The 18,688-nt window shown below is 44.0% G+C and overlaps 1 protein-coding gene across 1 annotated transcript in view; it reads right to left on the minus strand.

Annotated features, from left to right (window-relative positions):
* Positions 1-18,688, minus strand: part of LOC122816990 (protein MTSS 1-like) — a gene marked incomplete in the record, with an annotated part of 941,883 nt that overhangs the window by 99,358 nt on the left and 823,837 nt on the right. Inside the window, 2 exon segments of the mRNA XM_044090103.1 lie at positions 5,911-6,027; positions 7,920-8,034. Coding sequence (XP_043946038.1) covers positions 5,911-6,027; positions 7,920-8,034 — 232 coding nt within the window.

The raw sequence follows: 18,688 nt of genomic DNA on the forward strand, positions 1-18,688 counted from the left end.
AAATATGATGTAAACTGTACACACCAGAAGCAAGAAATGGCATGTTACAGATCAAGGTCATTTACACAATCGCATTTTATAATAAAAAAAAAAGGTTGTTAAATCATTTCAGAAAGAATAGTTGTGTAAAATCTTACCATAACCTTAGATGCCCTTCTCTTCCATGTTGCAATATTCCAAACTCTTGGGTTTTCCTCTCTTGCTACCTGAACGTCCAGCCAGTATACAAAAGCTTGCAATCACTGCTAGGTACGCAAGACATCTGATGTTGGCCCAGGATGGGTGGACTATAAAAGTGACGTCTGTACGTACTTTTCCTCAGAAATGAACTGCCCAGTTGGACCCCAGTCCCAGGATAACTGTACAGGCTCTGTGCCATCCAAGAAGAGATAGTTCAGATGGAGATAAGGGGGTAAAGGTGGGAGGGAATGAATTTTGCAACATGGAAGAGAAGGATGTCTAAGGTTATGGTAAGATTTTACACAACTATTTTGTCTATCTATTCTCATATTACAGTATTCCAAACTCTTGGGTGAGTGCCAAAGCTCACAAGGAAGAGAAGAGTAGTGGTATTCAGCTACTCTCCACAAAGCCATGCAGGACTGCCCTAGCAAACCCTGCTCTGGATCTGGAGATATGATCCAACCTGTAGTGTTTGGTGAGATGTGGACAGATGACCAAGTAGCTGCTTCTAGGATGGAAGCAGTGTCCAATCCTTTGAAGGTCCCAGATGAAGTCATGGCTCTAGTGGAGTGGGCTTTAAGTTTGAATTTGAGCCGTTTCCCATGGAATGTGTAGCAAAAGGATCCAGCTTTGAAGATCCAGACAGAAATTGTCTGCTTTGACACCGCCTTTCCCATTACTTCTTTGGTGGAAGGAGACAATTTGTCTGATTTTCTAATGGCCTTAGTCTTGTCAATGTGAAATCCAAGTTGTCTGTGAACATCAAGGGAATGCAAGACTCTCACTGTCATTTTGGGGATGAGGGAAAAAGAGGGCAGGTGAACACCCCAATTTAAGGATAGCTCATTGACCAGTTTAGGCATAAAGGAGGGGTCGGTCCTCAGTTTCACTCTGTCTTTGTGGAAGATGAGGAAGGGAGGTGTTGCCATAAGGGCCTGGAGATCTGACCCTCCTCTGGCTCAAGTTAGGGCCACAAGGAGTACAGTTTTCTAGGTACAATGTTTCAAAGATGCCTTGGAAGCTGGTTCAAAGGGGCCAATAGTGAATTTCTCTAGAACGTAATTCAGATCCCATAGAGGAGGAACCTGCCTCTTCCTGGGGGGGTGGGGGTCTAAGGTGCAACACTCCCTTAAGGAATAACTTTGAAGGGAGACGGGAGGCTAGAGGAGTATCAAGAGGCAGACAGGCTGAAACAGCAGCAAGGTGTGCTTTGACAGAGGAGCATGTCAACCCTGCTTGCACAAGTTCAGACAGGACACCACTAAGGGGACCTCACTTTGCAAAGGGTCTAGCTGTTTTTTGTCACCACATGGAAACCTCTTCCATTTAGACAAACAAGATCTCCTAGTGTTAGGTTTCCTGGCCTCCTGCAGGACTGCTAGCATGTCCTCAGAGTAAAGGTGCCTAAAAGGAATCAGAATTCTATCACCCACAAGGTTAGCTTCAGAGATTCCAGGTGGGGTGTAGCAGGGATTCCTTTTCTTGTGTGAGAAGGTCCACTCTGTGAGGTAACTTGTGGTGATTGCCCCTGGCTAAATGCAGGAGGCAGGGGAATCAATGCTGTCTTGGCCAAAAGGAAGTGACCAGCAAGATTTTTAATTTGTAAGCAGGACTTTCTGACGTAATGGGAAGGGGAGGGGGGAGAATGCATACAGAAACATCCCCTCCCATGAGACAGAAAAGGCACCTGTTGCCTTTGCTAAGGGACTGGGTAGCGTGGTGCAAAACAGTGGTGGTTGTCTGTTCAGGGGGAGGCAACAGATCTATTTGAGGCATACCCCACCTGTGGACAATGTCCAGAAACACATCCCTGTGAACCATCCATTGTTAAGACAGTGACATGGACCTGCTTAAGGTGTCTGCCTGAATATTTTGAGCTGAAGGGATATAAACTGCCTTCAGGAAGATTCCGTGTAGGGCTGCCAGGTCCCATGCCTGGAGAGCAAGTCTGCAAAGCAAATCGGATTTGGTTCCTTCCTGTTTGTTCAAATACCCAAAAACTATACTAACTTGTTTTGGTGCATGAAGAAAGGCCATCAGGGCAAATATGATTGCTCTCATTTCCCTGATGTTGATGTGTTCCCACATGAAGGTGTAGGACCAGGTACCTTGCACTTTCACGCTGCCAGAGTAGCCCCTAGACCAGATGTGAAGTATCTGTGTACATCTCCTGGACAGGGGGAAGGGGTTGCAGTGGAAGTCCTGGGTTCCGTATAACTTGGTTTAAAAAACACTGAATCTCCTTCCTCAGACAAGGGAGGAAAGGGATGACGAAGGTGGAAGGGGTTGCAATGGAAGTCCTGGGTTCAGTATAACTTGGTTTAACCACCACTGAATCTCCTTCCTCAGACAAGGGAGGAAGGGGATGATGAAATCCAATGGGTGTGAGTGTTGGTTCCATATGGACTTCAGGTACCATTGCAATTCCCTCATGTAACCCAGTAGCCTGAGGTATTGTCTGGGTGTCAAAGCAGAGGCTTTGAGGATGGCGGTCAGGTAGTGGGTCAGGGTTTCCACTTTCTAGGGTGGGAGGAAAGCCCTCCAAACTTCCAACATTATTCTGCACCCCAAGGAAAACCTGGTCCTGGGAAGGACAAGTTGGATTTGGGAAAGTTTATGTGGAATCCCAGAGTCTGCAGAAAGGAGATGATTCTGAAGTTGGCTTTGTGGGATCTGGGGCATTCTGCCTGGATCAGGAGGTCATCTGGATGCCCTGGACTCTGCAGTAGGCCACCACAGGAGCCAGGCATTTGGTGAAGACACTTGCAGCAGTAGAGAGTCCAAAGGGCAAGGCCGAGAACTGAAAATGTGAGGAACCAGCAGCAAAACTCAGATATTTCCTGTAGCTCGGCCTTACAGGTATATGGAGTTAGGCACCCTTTATGTCCAAGGTGGCTAGAAATCCCGGTGTTATCACCAAAGGGAATAGGGTCTGAAGAGTAGGCAGGCGAAAGATGGGGACCTGCAAGAACAGGTTGAGGTGAGAGAGATCCTGGATAGGTCTCCAGGGTCCATCCTTCCTGGGCACCATGAAAAGTCTTGAATAAAACCCCTTTCATTTATCCACCAGATGGACCAGTTGTATGGTTCCTGGAGAAAGGAGAATGCCTATGACTGGCTGGAAAAGGTGGAGTTGGTCTTTGGGTGGCTGGGGGATCCCTCTGGGAGATGGGGGAATGACCCAGTACATAAAACTGCCCTTTTCTATGATGGAGAGGACACACCTGTCTGAGGTAATGGACTGCCAAAGGGGCAGACAAGTGAGAGAGTAGATTGCCTATTGACTTGTGAGAGGTTAAGGAGGCTAGAAATTTGAGACTTGAAAGGTGAGTCTGGAAGGTCAGCTAAGAGTTTGGTGACCTGGGTCAAAAGTGCCAAGGCATACCTGGACAGGTGTGTTTGATAATTAACTGCCTGAAAGCCAGGTTAGAGGAGTATAGACTTTCTTACCAAGGCGCTCCATTGCCTGTCTTTGTCAGAGGGGAGGACTGAGGTAGATGGCAATAACTTAGATGGCTTGTCTGCAGAGACTGAGACAGTGGTGGGGTCAGCTATAGGGCATTTGATCTTTGCCCCTTCATGGAGCTTGTAGAGTCTGTCTGGCCTCCTGGGAGCAGGTGGTTGGGAGTTGGGGTTAACTGAGACTGCAATGAAAGCATCCAAGAAAGCTGGTAATAGTGGGGGGATTGCAGAAGGAGCAAGGGTATCCAACTGCAGGAGCTCACAAAATCCTTTTTGTACCTCAGATATTTCTGAGGAATCCCACTTGAAAAATTCCGTCATTTTGGGAATTGCCTCCCCAAACATGAGGTCCTCTACTGGGGAATCAGCCTCTATAGATTCATCGTCTCCTGAAGCACATCCAAGAGGAGAAGGCATCTTGGAGACAAAGGATACGGAATCCTCAGAAGAGGAGGATGAGGAATCCTCAGCTTCAGGTAGGATGACATCCTCAACCTGAGGCCTGGGACTGATAGGAAGAGGGCTGGCCTGATGGGATCCAGGCACACCAGGCCTCAGAGCTATGAAGACATTAAATAGGCTTTGTGAGAAAGCTTGCCAATTTGGTTGGCTATCAGGAGAGGGGGAGAGATGTTTGGATTTCTTTTTCAATGAAGGCCTAGGAGGCATAGGCCCTAAGGTAGGCCTAGTATCAGTGGACTGAAGCAAAGGAAAGGCTTGTCTGCACAGCCCTAGGAACCTGTGGTTTCTCCTGGGCGTTGCAAAGTTATGTCTGCGAACACACCCCGGACGTACCCTCTGCTCTAGGTTCTGCAGCATCCCGAAGGGCACCAGCTATATCTGCAACAGCAGACTCTGAGCGTTCCTCCAGGCAAACATCAGCCACAGGAGGTATGGCGGGCCTGGAAATCTTGGCCTTCTTTTTAGATGGTTCCTTGGGCCGACCGGACAACCCTTCCATCCCTAATGCTAAGCACTGAAGGGGCTGATTTTCTAAATACATATTCAAGGGGTGCAGGCGGCTGCATAGGGTCCTTCAGCACAAAGGCATGACAGACTGTGCAAGAAAGATGGTGTTGTGTAGGCCCTAGACAGAAAAGGCAAAGCTCATGGGGGTCCTTATGGGGAATCTGATGACTGCACTTGCACTCACATGTCATCCAAGAAATGAAGGAAACCCTAACAGGAATGCAGTGACAAAAGGAATTAAAAAATGACCCAACAGGGTACTTATCTTTTAGAATTTGGAGATCTGAAGCGAAGATGGCAGGAAGGCTGATGTGTGTCTGGCAGCAGAGAAGCTCTGAGGAAATGTACACACAGATGGAATTATGGCCCACCCACCCTGGGCCAACATTATGACGTCCTATGAACCAGACAGTGGCTACAAGCTTTTGTATAGTGTATGGATGTTCAGGTAAGCAAGATAGGAAAACCCAAGAGTTTGGAATATTGCAACACGAGACTAGAAGGACATTGTATGGTTAAGCTAAATTTGCAGGAAACCCTACAAATGTTTCACTGTACTAAAGCAAAATTGCTACAGCTCTGGTACAATTACTTTAAAACGCTGGTGTATACATTACTGCTAATACCACAACTATAAACAAAAACTACTTTTTCTCATTCAATGCAAAGCTAATACACTACTTTTAAGGAAAAAAACTTTTACCTCACTTTTTCATAACTCAGGCTACCCAAAACCAATTTTACTGAATTTGATCAAAATTTACATGCATTTCACACTCCAAATTTTCAAAACAATTAACTTATTCAACAGAAGTAAATTAGCTCCAGAATCCATTAAATTAAAGGTATTTGTTTGTAACATACCCATGCAGTTCCATATTTTAAAGTGGAAAACCATATACCAATGTATAAGCAATAAAATACAGATTGTTTAAACACAACCTGGAATGCACATCTCCATTATGGACTTGAGAAAGCAGCAAAAATGTTGATCTTTCTAACTCAAACTGCAATCTCTGCTCTAATGGGAAAAAGTGCCTTGTTGTGCATGACTATCTATACATTATGCTACACATAACACTTAGTAAAAGGATTAACTAGAAAAAGGACCAACTACCACCAGTTTCTGTAGAGAAGAATTAGTACACATCAGTAACCGCAATACACAGACAGAAAAATGAAACATTACAGTCCCACAAACAGAAAAAATGTGACAAACATGAATCCATAAATACACAAACACCAAAAATGGCAAAAATAAGGCACATGCATGTTGAGTAAAAAGTTGATTTTCACCTTATTCCCAGCCCAGGACCCAGTGGCACAACCCGAACCAACTGAGGTAGGGGAGCTGCACTCACTAACCGACCTGCAGGCTTCAGAGGCCTCCGACGAGAGTGAACTTGTCGATTTCTGCAGTTCGGAATGAAATGTTAGGGAAGGGGTGTAAAAAGAGTATAAAAGATTGAGTAAGGGTAGAAAAAGAAAACAATATAAACAGTTATGAGATTTCACTTAATTAAATGTTTGCACCAGCTTACATAATTTATGACAACGGCTGTATGCTTACTAAAAATGGGAAACTAGTGTACTTACTTTAATAGAATGGGGAAAGAAATGCAGGAATTGTCTTACATTTCAATTCACTATGAAATTAATTTCAGAAAAGGAAAAATACATGTTTTCCAAATGCTCAGACCGAGCAAAAGTACACACTGGACAAATTTGGATATTACTGCAAGCAAGTCAATGGAATTCCCTGAAAAATCATATTTGCAATAATGCTATTGTTCAGGGAAAACAATTATCAGAGGTAACACAGGAGTTTCAAGGTTACAAAGCTTAAAGTCTGTAGAAGCTTGGAACGGCAGGTCCAATGTTGGCACAATCTGAGCTTGACCATGAAACAGTAAAAGCTAAGTGTAACTTGACAATTTCAAAATTCACAGGACAGCATGGTTATAAATCTGTTGAGAAATTATTCTTGTTAAACAAGGGAGAGGAAAATCTAGCAACACAGACACAATGTTATTGCACATGTCCACACATCAGTAACAGAAAGACAGAGGCAAACCAGGAAGAAAGAAAGATTCAGTGCACCTTGGCTATGGGTCTCCATGACCAAATAATCTGTTTATACTCAGAAGATGCCATATGTAAGTATAAGGGCACAGTCCCAAATCACATTTACATTTTTTGCCTGAAGTAATCACTTTGATGAGTCCAAGGCATTAGGCATGTTATGACAACAGACTATACAAAGCTGAGCAGACACTGTCACAAACTACAAAGAAAAAAAATCACAACTTTGGACAATCAGATCTTCAGAAATGTGTTGGGAGTATAGGTTTTAACCAACACAAATGATCTGATTATATACCAGAATGTGTCACAAAGTTACTAGTATCAACAAGAGAAATGGAAGAAAATATGTGATGCATGTATTTAACATTTATATGTTTACGTTCACATGTATAAACTAATTAAATTCTTAACTTTATGATTTCTAGCAAGGACATGCACAATAAGCTGAAGCTTGTTTGCTCATGCAGCCTATGAGCAAAGAAATGTTAAATTTAGTAGGCAAAGATCACTCAGTACCTCTAGGTGGCACCTGCAAGATTCAAACCCAGGTATCCACAGAGTTTCCAGCTCTATGTTCATAACTGTTTTGCTACATCCCTTAGACATTATAAAAGTGTTCCAATGTGACTGTTACAGGGAATGGAATAAAAACATGCCCTGAAACGTTACAATGTTCGATCCTACATGCCTCAAATTTGCCATCTACTGGCAGATCTACAGAACTGCCAACCAGCTCAAACTGGATAAGAGGACTGTAAAAGCTTTGGGGCATTCCTGAAAAAAACTTTTCACATACAAAGAAATTAAAAGGATGTATTGGGACATGAATTACAGTCTGACACAATGAGTGTACCATTGCTTATAAAGCTCAGAATACCTGGGAGTGTGGCGGGCGGGGGGGCACTTATTTACACACTTCTGAAAATATATGACCTCTAATTTCAGTGTTAATATACCAGATAATGTCGGAGGCTTGGCAAACTTTTGCACATGCACTATAAGCCACTTGAAAGGGACATTTGTTTTATTAATAAAAATATAAAACTGGAACCTTTACATTGACTTTAAAAAACACATACCAAAATGCACTTGTTTTATACAAAATAATAATATACCATGATAAAACTAAAATGGACCAAACACAGCATCTATGTTTTCATGCTACACACAGACTTTAAACAGAGTACAGAAGGGGCCAAAGCACTATTACTCTATTTTACCTGGCTAGCTCCATCAGTCATTATTACAGAAGGGGGTCGGAGAAACAGTCCCTCCATTGAACTAGAGATGGAATCCATTGATGGAACATGTCTTATTGAGGCACTGTAAAAATTGCTGCAATAAAAAAACATAAGACAGTTTCTTGCAGTATTCAGAATTCACCATTTAGCACATAAATGAAACACTGCTTACTCATATTGAAGAAACTTTTCTTTTCCAACCAGGCAACTTAAGCTACCATTTATACCATACTATGTTAATGCATATGACTCTGGTATGATTAATGCCTTAATGCACCAGGTGCTGCAGAGCTTTGGCAGTAGTAATTTGAGAAGTTGGTGGACAGATCTTCTCTCTTGGAGTAGTTTGTATTTAATACACGTGTGTGCAGGATATAAATATACATATTCATATTATGTATACAAAATTGCACCAAGGACCACCTTCCAATGAATGTGCAAGTAAACTGTATTTTCAAAAATTCACCAAACTAACCACACCACAAAATAGCTTCACCATGGAGATTCCACAGGAAATTCCCAACTTTGTGTTTCTGCCCAACACATAATACAAGCTTTCTTCAAACTAAAAATAATTCTCATATAAAACCTTTAAATAAATGCACAACAATCATATGACCTAATATCACATGACAAACATCCAAGTTGTACATTTCTTAAAACAACTAACACATCTTATCCTAGCTACAAATATAAAAAATCACTTGAAAAGTTTACTGTGTAGACCCCAGCAGCCATGTGTGGCAATCCCTTTACAGAAGGGGTCACTTTAATCTACGGGGTCTACATCTTCTTCCTGTATGAAATCTGCTCTGAAGCAGGTTTTTTGTACGAGAAGCATGGGTCAAAGCATCTGCAAAACGGATTCAAGCACAATATGATGCTGCTTGCTTCACTGTCCAGAAAAGTACTATACACCTTTCAAAAGAAACAGCCAAGGGAATCTTTGGCTGACTTCAATCTCATGAAGTGCTCCAAAAGGAGATCTGAGGGTGCAGAGTGCCAATTCACATTCCACTAGGCAAAAAAAAAATAAATAAAAATATGTACACAAAGAATCTAAGTGAAGTTAATAAAATAAATTGAGAGAGTAAAGTGCAATTTTCAGAAGAGAAAATTTCAGTTGCTGAATCCCTGGGGTGAGCTATCCATTCATGGTATTTGCACACAAATCATATGCAGAGAAGATAACTAGACAGCTATATTAGTCTGCTAAAAACAGTAAAAAGCATATAACAACTGATGAACCAAGTTGTTAAAGTACTCCTGTTTGGGGATGAAGAGCTGCATAGACAAAATCCCAGTGAACAACTGTCAGAAAATGCCACACAGACACTGCTAGACATGAAAAATGACAAAGTAGAAATGTTTAAAGGCCTAGTTAGATGGGAGCTAGACATTGACAGGATATGACTGCACTAAGACAAGAAATCAAACAGTGCAGTTCAAAGTGAGGTTCTGATAATCACAGAAATGACAAAAGTAGAAGCAAAGGATAATGCTAACACTTTATTGGCATTTGTAAGTGCCTTTAATGGCAACCTGAAAATGTCACCAGTTAATTCAAACACTACTGATCCCAAAAGTTATTCTACTTTAGAGAAGATTATGAAAAGTGCACATGCATCAGTATAGGTGAACCTTAGCTGTAAGACTGCCAGGAGCTGCAAGATGTAATGAAACTTATGCTATACACTTCCTTGCTTCAATGCAAGAAGCTTTGGACTACAAAGAAACCTTCTGAAATTGTAGAATAATTTATATGCCCATTGATAATTGCTCATTAGTTACCGCAAAGTGTATTCAGTAGAATTGGAGAAGAATTTATCAATGAAATGAGAGATATTGCTAAAAATTTTGACAATGAAATAAAGACAAACAGATGCAAATGACTCAGAAAGGAATAACCAAATGCTTACAAAAATGTTGTCAAACGTAAAATTAAATGTGCATGCGACTGGTAAACTGCCCTGACTGGGCACTTAATGTACAAGTTCTGTTCTTCACCATTGTCCATATTGCAAAGCTGACACCAAATGCACCTAAGCGTACTTTGATGAGAGCATGGAAATGACACCGCATCCCCACATTATATGCTGTATGCACAGCAATTCACGAACAAGTAAGCAGTTACAACACACAGGTGACAGATACAAGACTGAGATGACAAAGTATGCAATAAATGAGCAAACTGTACAGAGTGGAAGAGTCCTAGAAATTGCCAATGGGCATCATGTCATGGCTACTTCTGAAGGACATGGAGCTGTGTGAGCTCACATATGTTATCTGCAATGCAGTGAAGATCTGTCTGGGGGGGCAAAGCCCCATAAAAAGAAGTTATGTACTCACCATAACATTCCATGTTTGTTGTCCAGTATCTCACCTTCATTCTTGATGGTTGGGTTCGGAGCCAGTCCTCAGCTCTGACTCTGCCACATACCAAAGCTCGAGAACTTCTACCGGCTTGAGGTTACAACCTATCCCAGCATGGCTAGTGCCTGCTCCCCAGATCCCATTTGAGAGACTACTCCCTACAGTATGTCAACATACAGAAAAGAAAATTTATGAACTATATTGTTCATAAAGGTAGAGAGGCAAGAAGGGACTCGGACCAAATTTGCAAAGTCCTCTAGATCCTCCAGGACAGGGAATGGATGGGTGGGATGCAAGAATGAAGGCGAGATACTAGACAACAAACATGGAATGTTATGGTGAGTACATAACTTATGCTATGTTGTCCTATCTCGCCTTCATTCTTGCTGGTTGGGACAGAGTCCCCAGCACCTTTTTCTTAGGTGGCTCAAGGGAATTAATTCTTCAGGACAGTGGAACCAAAGGATGCCCTGTTCAGAGGTGCCCCATCTACTTTGTAATGGGAGATAAAGGTGCAAGGATTAACCCATGTAGCAGCAGCACAAATTGAATCCAATGGAAGTCTAGACTGAAAGGCAATGGAAGTAGATACCACTCTAGTTGAATGTCCTTTAACTTTCCCTAGCGGTTCTTTATTATGAGAATTATATATACAGGTGATGGTCTCAGTAAACCATTTGGACAAAGTAACTTTGAGACTGCCATGCCTTTTTTATTTTCTGAATAGGAAATAAACAACTGGTCTGACTTTTCTGAAATCTTTGGTCCTATGCAAGTAAAACGCAACTGTCTATGCACATCCAAGCTTATATTCTGCCTTGTTGCCATAGCTAGGAAAAAACACAGGCAATTCTACAGATTGGTTTAAATTCACTTCAGAGCAAACTTTTGGTAAGAAGGAAGGATTTGTTCTGAGGGAAACTCTTTGTGGAAAATAAAATATGGAGGGTGGATAAAGCTTGCAACTCAAACTCTCCTAGCTGAAGTAATTGCTGTTACAAAGACTTTTCCAAAATAAAAATTTTTAGTGAACAAGAGGATGCTGGTTCGAAGGAAGGAAGGATCAAAGATGATTCTAAATTTAGGTCCCAATAAGGAGGAGGTTCTCTTAAGGGTGGTCTTAAGAGAAAAGTACCCCTGAGGAAAGCTTTGCATAACCTATGAGACATTACATTGGATCCAAGGTCTCCCACATGTTAATTTGATACGGCGGCTAATTGTACTCAAATAGTGGCAGCCGCTGCCCCTTGATTAAAGACTTCTGTTAGAAATTCCTAAAATGCAGGTATAGGGCTGTAAAGGGATCTGCGAGTGTTTTGTCCGCCAACAAGAGAACCTCCTCCATTTGTGTGCGTAAAGTTTCCTAGTCGTCTTTTTGTGCGAGGAAACCAGAATGTTGCATACTGCAGGGGATAATTCTGGAAGCCTGGCTAAGACTGAAGTGGAGTAACCAAGCTGACAGCTTGAGGCTCTGAAGAGCGGGATGGAGCGTTCCTGACTGATGTGTCAAAAGATCTGGCACTGGGTCCAGGATCCACAGGTCCTCCTGAAGGTGGGGCCAAAGGAAGGGGAACCATATCTGACGAGGCCAGACAGGAGCAATGAGGAATTAATCTGCGACTCAATGACTTGGCTTTCTGAATCACCTTCAGAATCAATGGAAATGGGAGAAAAGCATAAAGAAGTCCCGGGGGCCAATGGCAGACGAGTGCATCCCTTGGTGACTCTCCCGGAGGGGAAATGAGGGCAAAGTAGCTGCATTTGGCACTGAATGGAGTGGTAAAAAGGTTGCAGAATGGCTGGCCCCATTTGTGAAAATTTTGATTCGCAACTTCCTGATTCAGGGACCACGCATGAGGCATGAGAATTGCTCTGCTTAACTTGTCTGCTATTATGCTGGATTTTCCCCGGGATGTGCACTGCCGTCAGAAAGCGATGAGAAGAAATTGCCCATTGCCAAAATCTCCCCTGTTTGTTGATGTACCATACCACCGACATATTGTCTTTTTGAATTGCAATACTCCCCATGGGAAGAGAGTTCTGAAATGCTTGTAATGCCAGCACCACCACCCTCATCTCTAGAACATTGATGTCCAAATGGTACTCATGATTTTCCTAAACCCAATGGACAGTCTGTCCCAGATAATTCCACCCCCACCCTATCTGGGATGCGTCCGTGGTTACTGTAGCGACAGGTTGGGGAAGTACAAATGGTCTGCCCATTGTTACCTGAGTGGACTGAAGCCACCAGAGTAGGCCCTTCTTGCAGGAATCCATAATGAGAATCATGTGAGACATGGGTAACTCCTGCATGGACCACTGAGCGAAGAGTAGCCACTGTAATATCTGCATGTGTGGTCGTGCCAGTGGGACAAGTGTTATCGCTGCTGCCCCTAAGCCCAAGACCTTGAGGACGAATTTTGCTTGTACCTTTTCCTTCTTGAGTAGGACAGATACTTGACTGCGTAGCTTTTGTATTCTCTCTTGAGGCAATTTTGCTACCATGTCGTTTGTGTTTAAATCTGCACCTACAAAGGTAATACGCTCTGATGGCAACAAGGCAGATTTTTCATTATTTATAGTAATGCCTAGGTCTTAGCAGAGATGGATGGTGGCGTCCCTCGCTCTGATTAATAGGTGCTTGGTGGTGGCAGTCGGGAGCCAGTCATCTAAATATGGAAACATCTGGCATCCTTGATGTCTCAGATGAGCCGTGACTACTGCCATGCATTTGGTAAGCACTCTGGGGGCTGTAGTAAGACCAAGGGGTAGAGCTCTGAACTGGTAATGACTGGCTCCCAGCCAGAAGCGTAGAAATCTTCTGGAGCGCCTGTCCATCTTTATGTGGTAGTACACATTCTGAAGATCTAAAGTGCACATCCAACTGTCTTGTCCCAGAAAAGGGAGTATAGACTGCAGTGTTACCATCCAGAACTTTGCTTTCTTTACCGACTTGTTTAGTCTGCTGAGATCCAATATTGGTCTCCAGTCCCCTCTCTTTTTTGGAACAAAAAAAACCTTGAGTAAATTCCGGATCTGATTTGGTCTGTGGGGACTTCTTGGATGAATCTTTTTCCTAGCAACCTTTGAACTTCTAGGATTGCTTGATCCCTTTGACCAGGTGGAATGTCTGGGATAGACTTTGACGGACAAGGTGAACAGTGGAAAGGAACGTTGTATCCCCTGGATATAATGGACTGTACCCATTTGTCTTGAGTCAATTTCAGCCAGGCTTCTGGGTACAGTGATAGTCTTTCTCCAGACTGCCTCCAGAGGCGGACAGTCGGGCCTTCTTTCAGGAGCGCTAGAAGGGCCGAGCGGAGATGTCGCCTTGGTTTTGCTGACCCCATCAGCCTCGTGGACAGTGTCTTCCATTGTTATTCCCCCCTCTACCCCTGGGGGAAGGATCACCAGGAGCATCCGACAAGGATCCTTTGGACTTCCAGAACCACATCTTTCCGCTCTTTTGAACTTTAGGATAAGGTCTGGAAGGGGCAGAAAAACACACTCTGATGGCAGATAGAGTCCTGCCATCTTGTTGGCTCCTGGTGAGAGTCTCTATTATTTTTGGCCTGAAGGACAAGCCATCAAAAGGGGCATTAAAAAAAGGAAGATCTGAAGGGTTCAGCAAATTCACAAAGGCGCACCCAGGAATGCCTCCTAAGAGCTATTCCTGTGCCTGCTGCCCTGCTAGGTCCATTGCCTGCATAGGAGATGAGGCGCATGGAGGAGTTTATAAAAGAGGCTAAGGTCACAAGCTGGGAATTTATCTTATCTGAACAACCCTGGGCTGTAGCACCTTGTAGGATATCTCCTAGCTCTTTAAGGAGATCCCGCTAGAGTTGGGTGAAATATGATAAGTAATTCAGTGACCGTAAGGTAAAGGCAGCTGATGAGAACATAGGCTTCTCGTATCTGTCCATCGTATGACACTCTTTGTTCAGTGGATGGACAGATGCAGAGGTTTCAGCCAACTCCTCCTTTGTGGCCGCTGCCACCACCATTGCATATACTGGAACTCCCTTTATTAAATATAGTCTATCCTCTGGGGCCGTAATGAATTTATTTGGACTCTTCGGAACGGGGTCCACTGACTCCGGAGAGTCCCACACCTTTTGACTCAACACACAGGAGCGGGTCGAGTGGAGACATCCAAGAGATGGAGGGGCGAGAGCCAAATGCCTCCAGGTATACCGACTCATCCTCAGAAGGGGAGGGGGATTTCCAGCTGTCCCTCTGCTTAAGGATCTCTAGGATGTCTGAAAAGGAGACAGCCTCAGTGGGCGACTGTGGGGACCCTTCTGAATCCTCTAAGTCAGTATCAGAAGTGACAGATTCAGGAGAGTCTACGTGCTTCTTCTTACACAGTTTCTTCTGAGGGATCTCCGCGGGGGGATGTTCTGGGGAGGTGTCAGAAGAGGAGGTTTCACTCATTTGGGTTTTCTAGGGCACCAACTCTCTACTCTGGGACTGATGGAGAGATGATGCAACAGTAGATGCTGGCCCTTTAGGGGGAAGAGTGGCTGGAGCCAAAGGTAGAGCACACTCATCATTCACCTCAAAGGCACTGCGATCCTGGGCCGAGAGAGACTCTAGTCCCGAGGGACCGGGAGATCTCCCAGGCGCCGAGGAGGCTGGCTCAGAGGCTGATGTGGGAGCAGAACTCACCTGTGCAGAAGCACCGAGTGGGAGAGTCTGCTCTGACAAGGGTCCGGCTCGACCCCCCCCTCCCCAGTGCCAACCAGGGAGTGTCAGACAGCATCGACGAAATCGGAGCAGAGATATCGTAGGTCATTACTAGCTCTGCCAGTTCCAGCACGACTTCCTGACACACTGGCTCCTTACTTGTCTGTGTCGGAGGAGGAACAGATGGCTCCTGAGATACAGTGGTCGGCTCCACGATCCAATGGGCTGGGCTCGAAAGAATTTGTGCCAGGGCCCGCGTCCACAGCAACCTCTTCACCACCCGCTCCAAGTCAACGTCCTTTAAACTTCTGGAGGACTGAGAGGAATGAGTCGATGACTTCCTGCCACAGACTGTAATAAAGAAGAATGTGGCACCAAACGTACTGGTTCCAATGACGGTGATATACTCCTTTTTTGGCTCCGCGATGGTTCCGAGGATTCAGATGGAACCAAGGGAGGGCCAGGTTTGTTGGAACCAATAACTTTCGGCTCCGAAGATACTATTTCCTTGTGACTCCTTGACAGCTCAGACACCGGAGCTGACAAAGCTGACTTTTTTGTCTTGTCTGATTTAGAGGCCTGATTACCTTCTTCAAAAGGGCCTTTCAACAAACTCCTCAAAATTAGTTTATTTTTTCTCTCCTGTAAGACCCTTGCACTAAATCCATGACAAATGGAGTAAGAATCCTGCAGGTGGACTTCTCCTAGACAATACACACAACTTGTGTGTCCGTCTGTTAGAGACATTTTCTGGGTGCATAAATCACACTTTTTAAACCCAGAATGTCTCGACTCACAGATTCTTTAGACATCTTGGAAAACCAACTCCTAGCAACAATAACACTAAGAATAACTACAACAAAACGGAAGCAAATATAAACAATTTTTTTTTAGGAAGGTATAGTAGGTTCTAACAAAGCTTTTGTGAGAAATATAGAAAAAGATGTATAATAAAGGTAATTACTAGCCTGAGCCAGCGAAGACAATCCTGATGCTTCAAGTGGCAAACGAGATCTGGGGAACAGCCGCTAGGTATCCTGGGATAGGTTGTATCCTCGAGCCAGTAGAAGTTCTCAAGCTTTGGTATGCGGCAGTGTCAGAGCCGAGGATCGGCTCCAACCCAACCAGCAAGAATGAAAGTGAGATAGGACAACATAACATTAGAAGCTGCAGGCAGGACATTTATAGACTTTGTAACTAAAGGTCACTCAAAATTTACTGCTGCAGCATATCATGCTTAACAGGGATACATAAAGTGTTGGTGAAGCACCTGAAGGGTGTGCAGCCTCTCCCTTTCTTTCTCTACCTGAAGTTGTAACATGACTACTTTGGTTGTCTAAAGTCACAACAGACTGAAAATCTGCGCAGACAGAAATTTTCCTCTCTCAAACAGCAAAATCCTTTAGCAAAATGTAAAAGATGACACTGGTATAATGGACAGTAGTACACTGACCCCGGGGAAACTGCTGCAACTTCATAACCAGATGATATGTCAAAAATTGGGAGGCAATGTAATGAACTAGTAGGCAGTAAACAATGCAATCAAGAGAAAAATGCCTTTCCTTCATGCAAAACAAACTAATCAGTTGCAAAAAGATAATCTATTAAGTTAAAGATGTGGGAAGAAAACCCACCATCATAAGTTGGTATGCTATTTGCTAAAAGCAGAGGAAGGTATACCCTGAGAAATAGGTCAACTTTCTAACAGGAGAATGAACTATCTTATGAACTCTCCAACTGGCCTCTCCATCACGCAAAATATAAGTACAAAGCATATGCATGAGTTTGCAGAGGTCCTGTCTTGCTCCCCACTGGGCCCTTGCCCGATGACTCCTCTACTTTTACCTTACTGGCCCATTCACTCTGGGGATGTGAACTGGGCAAGGCAAAAACCTATGGCTCATTTATTCCTACCTGTGAATCCCAAATAGCCCTCTGTCCCTAGGAAACAGTCAGGTGGTGGGAAACAGGACAGATTGCTGGTCCTGGGGGCAGACAACTCTCTCTTCATGGGAGTGTCTATCTCCCCTCCACAGCTCTTTTGAGCCTATGCTCACTACTTCCTGGGGGGGGGGGGGTGCTTCCACATGTCATGCTCCTCTCTACGTAGTGCACTATGACAGTGTAGCGTAGCCAACTCTGACCGACTTCACTTTATAAAAAGAACAGTTGTGTACACTTCTCATAAATGTATGAGTGTATTCACTGTTGCAGTCATCACCTGTGGGTTATCCCTGCTGTGGTAGCCCTTGGCCGGCCCGAATACCAGAGTCAATGTTTTTATGCGCCTGCTGCTGTACCTGTAGTCTGATGTCAGGTCATCAGTACAATAAAGCAAGGCAGCCAACATCATTACATCAGTTTTTTTTTTTTGCCCTAACCTGTCAGAAGCACAAGGGAAAAGAGAGAAGTGGTCCTGGTGGCTATGAGCTACCTAGGGAAGCATGTGTCCCCCCTAGGGGAAGATGTGAAAAGGGGGATGGAGGGAGGGAAACCAAGATTGCAACAGTGAATACACTCAAACATCTACATTTACGAACATCTACATTTATGGTAAGTGTACACAAATGTACTATGTTCTTCGTGTTTCACTGTTGCAGTCATCACCTGTGGGAGGATTCCCAAAGCTGAGGTAAAGGGTGGAAGGATTGGTAGAGTCCTAGATATGGGTCAGGAGGCCCTGCAGAATTGCAGAGGCAAACCCCGACCTAGACTTAGAAAAGAGACATAGGTGGTAATGCTTTGTAAAGGTATGGACAGAGGTCCAGGTGGCCACTTCCAATATGTCTCTGGTAGGTACTCCTCTGAGGAAGGCAGTAAAAGTGGAGGTTGCCCTAGTGGAGTGGATACGGATCGAGTTAGGGACGGGTTTCCCATGTAGTCTGTATCAAAAATGTATACAGTGTGAAATCCATTTGGAAATGGTTTGTTTGTTGACGGGCTTCCCCTCTGCCCCTGCGGCAAAGCTTCCAAGGAGCTGGTCAGTTTTTCTGAATGGTTTAGTGAGGTCCAGATAGTATCTGAGTTGTCTGTGCATGTCTAGTGAGTGCAGAATTCTTTCCCCCTTGTTTTGAGGGTTGGGAAAGAAGGTGGGAAGATGTAAGGCCTGGTTAAGGGTCACATCAGATACCACCTTCGGCATAAAGGAGAGATTAGTCTTCAGGGAGACCCTGTCTGCATGGAAAAATATGAAGGGCTTAACAGCCATGAGAGCTTAAAGTTCTGAGACCCTTCTGGCTGAGGTGATAGCAAGTATGAAGGCAGTCTTCCAGGAGAAGTATTTCAATTCTCTTGAAGCGTCAGGCTCGAAAGGAGGTAAGGTTAGTTTCTCCAACACATAATTCAGGTCCCAGGGAGGAGTAGGAGATCTTCTGGGAGGCCTGATATTTGAAACCCCTCTGAGGAATTGTTTAATCAAAGGGTGAGAGAAGAGGGGTGGGTCTGAATCATAACTGGCAGAGATGGTCGAGGCATGGATTTTAACAGAAGAGAAGGAGATGCCACTATTGAGCAACTCTGCTAAGTAATCCTGGATGAGAGGGATGGAAGGCTGTGAGGTACTGCCCCCCTTTTCATTGTTTCCAGGTGCAGAATCTTTTGCATTTTCCTGCATAAGATTTTCTTGTGCTGTGCCTTCTGGCCTCTGTAATGATGTCCAGGACCTGTTTGCTTAACAGTGACTTTTTGCT

Source organism: Protopterus annectens, chromosome 12.part0 (genome assembly GCF_019279795.1).
Source record: "Protopterus annectens isolate FY-2018-M chromosome 12.part0, PAN1.0, whole genome shotgun sequence".
Classification (NCBI taxonomy): Eukaryota; Metazoa; Chordata; order Ceratodontiformes; family Protopteridae; genus Protopterus; species Protopterus annectens.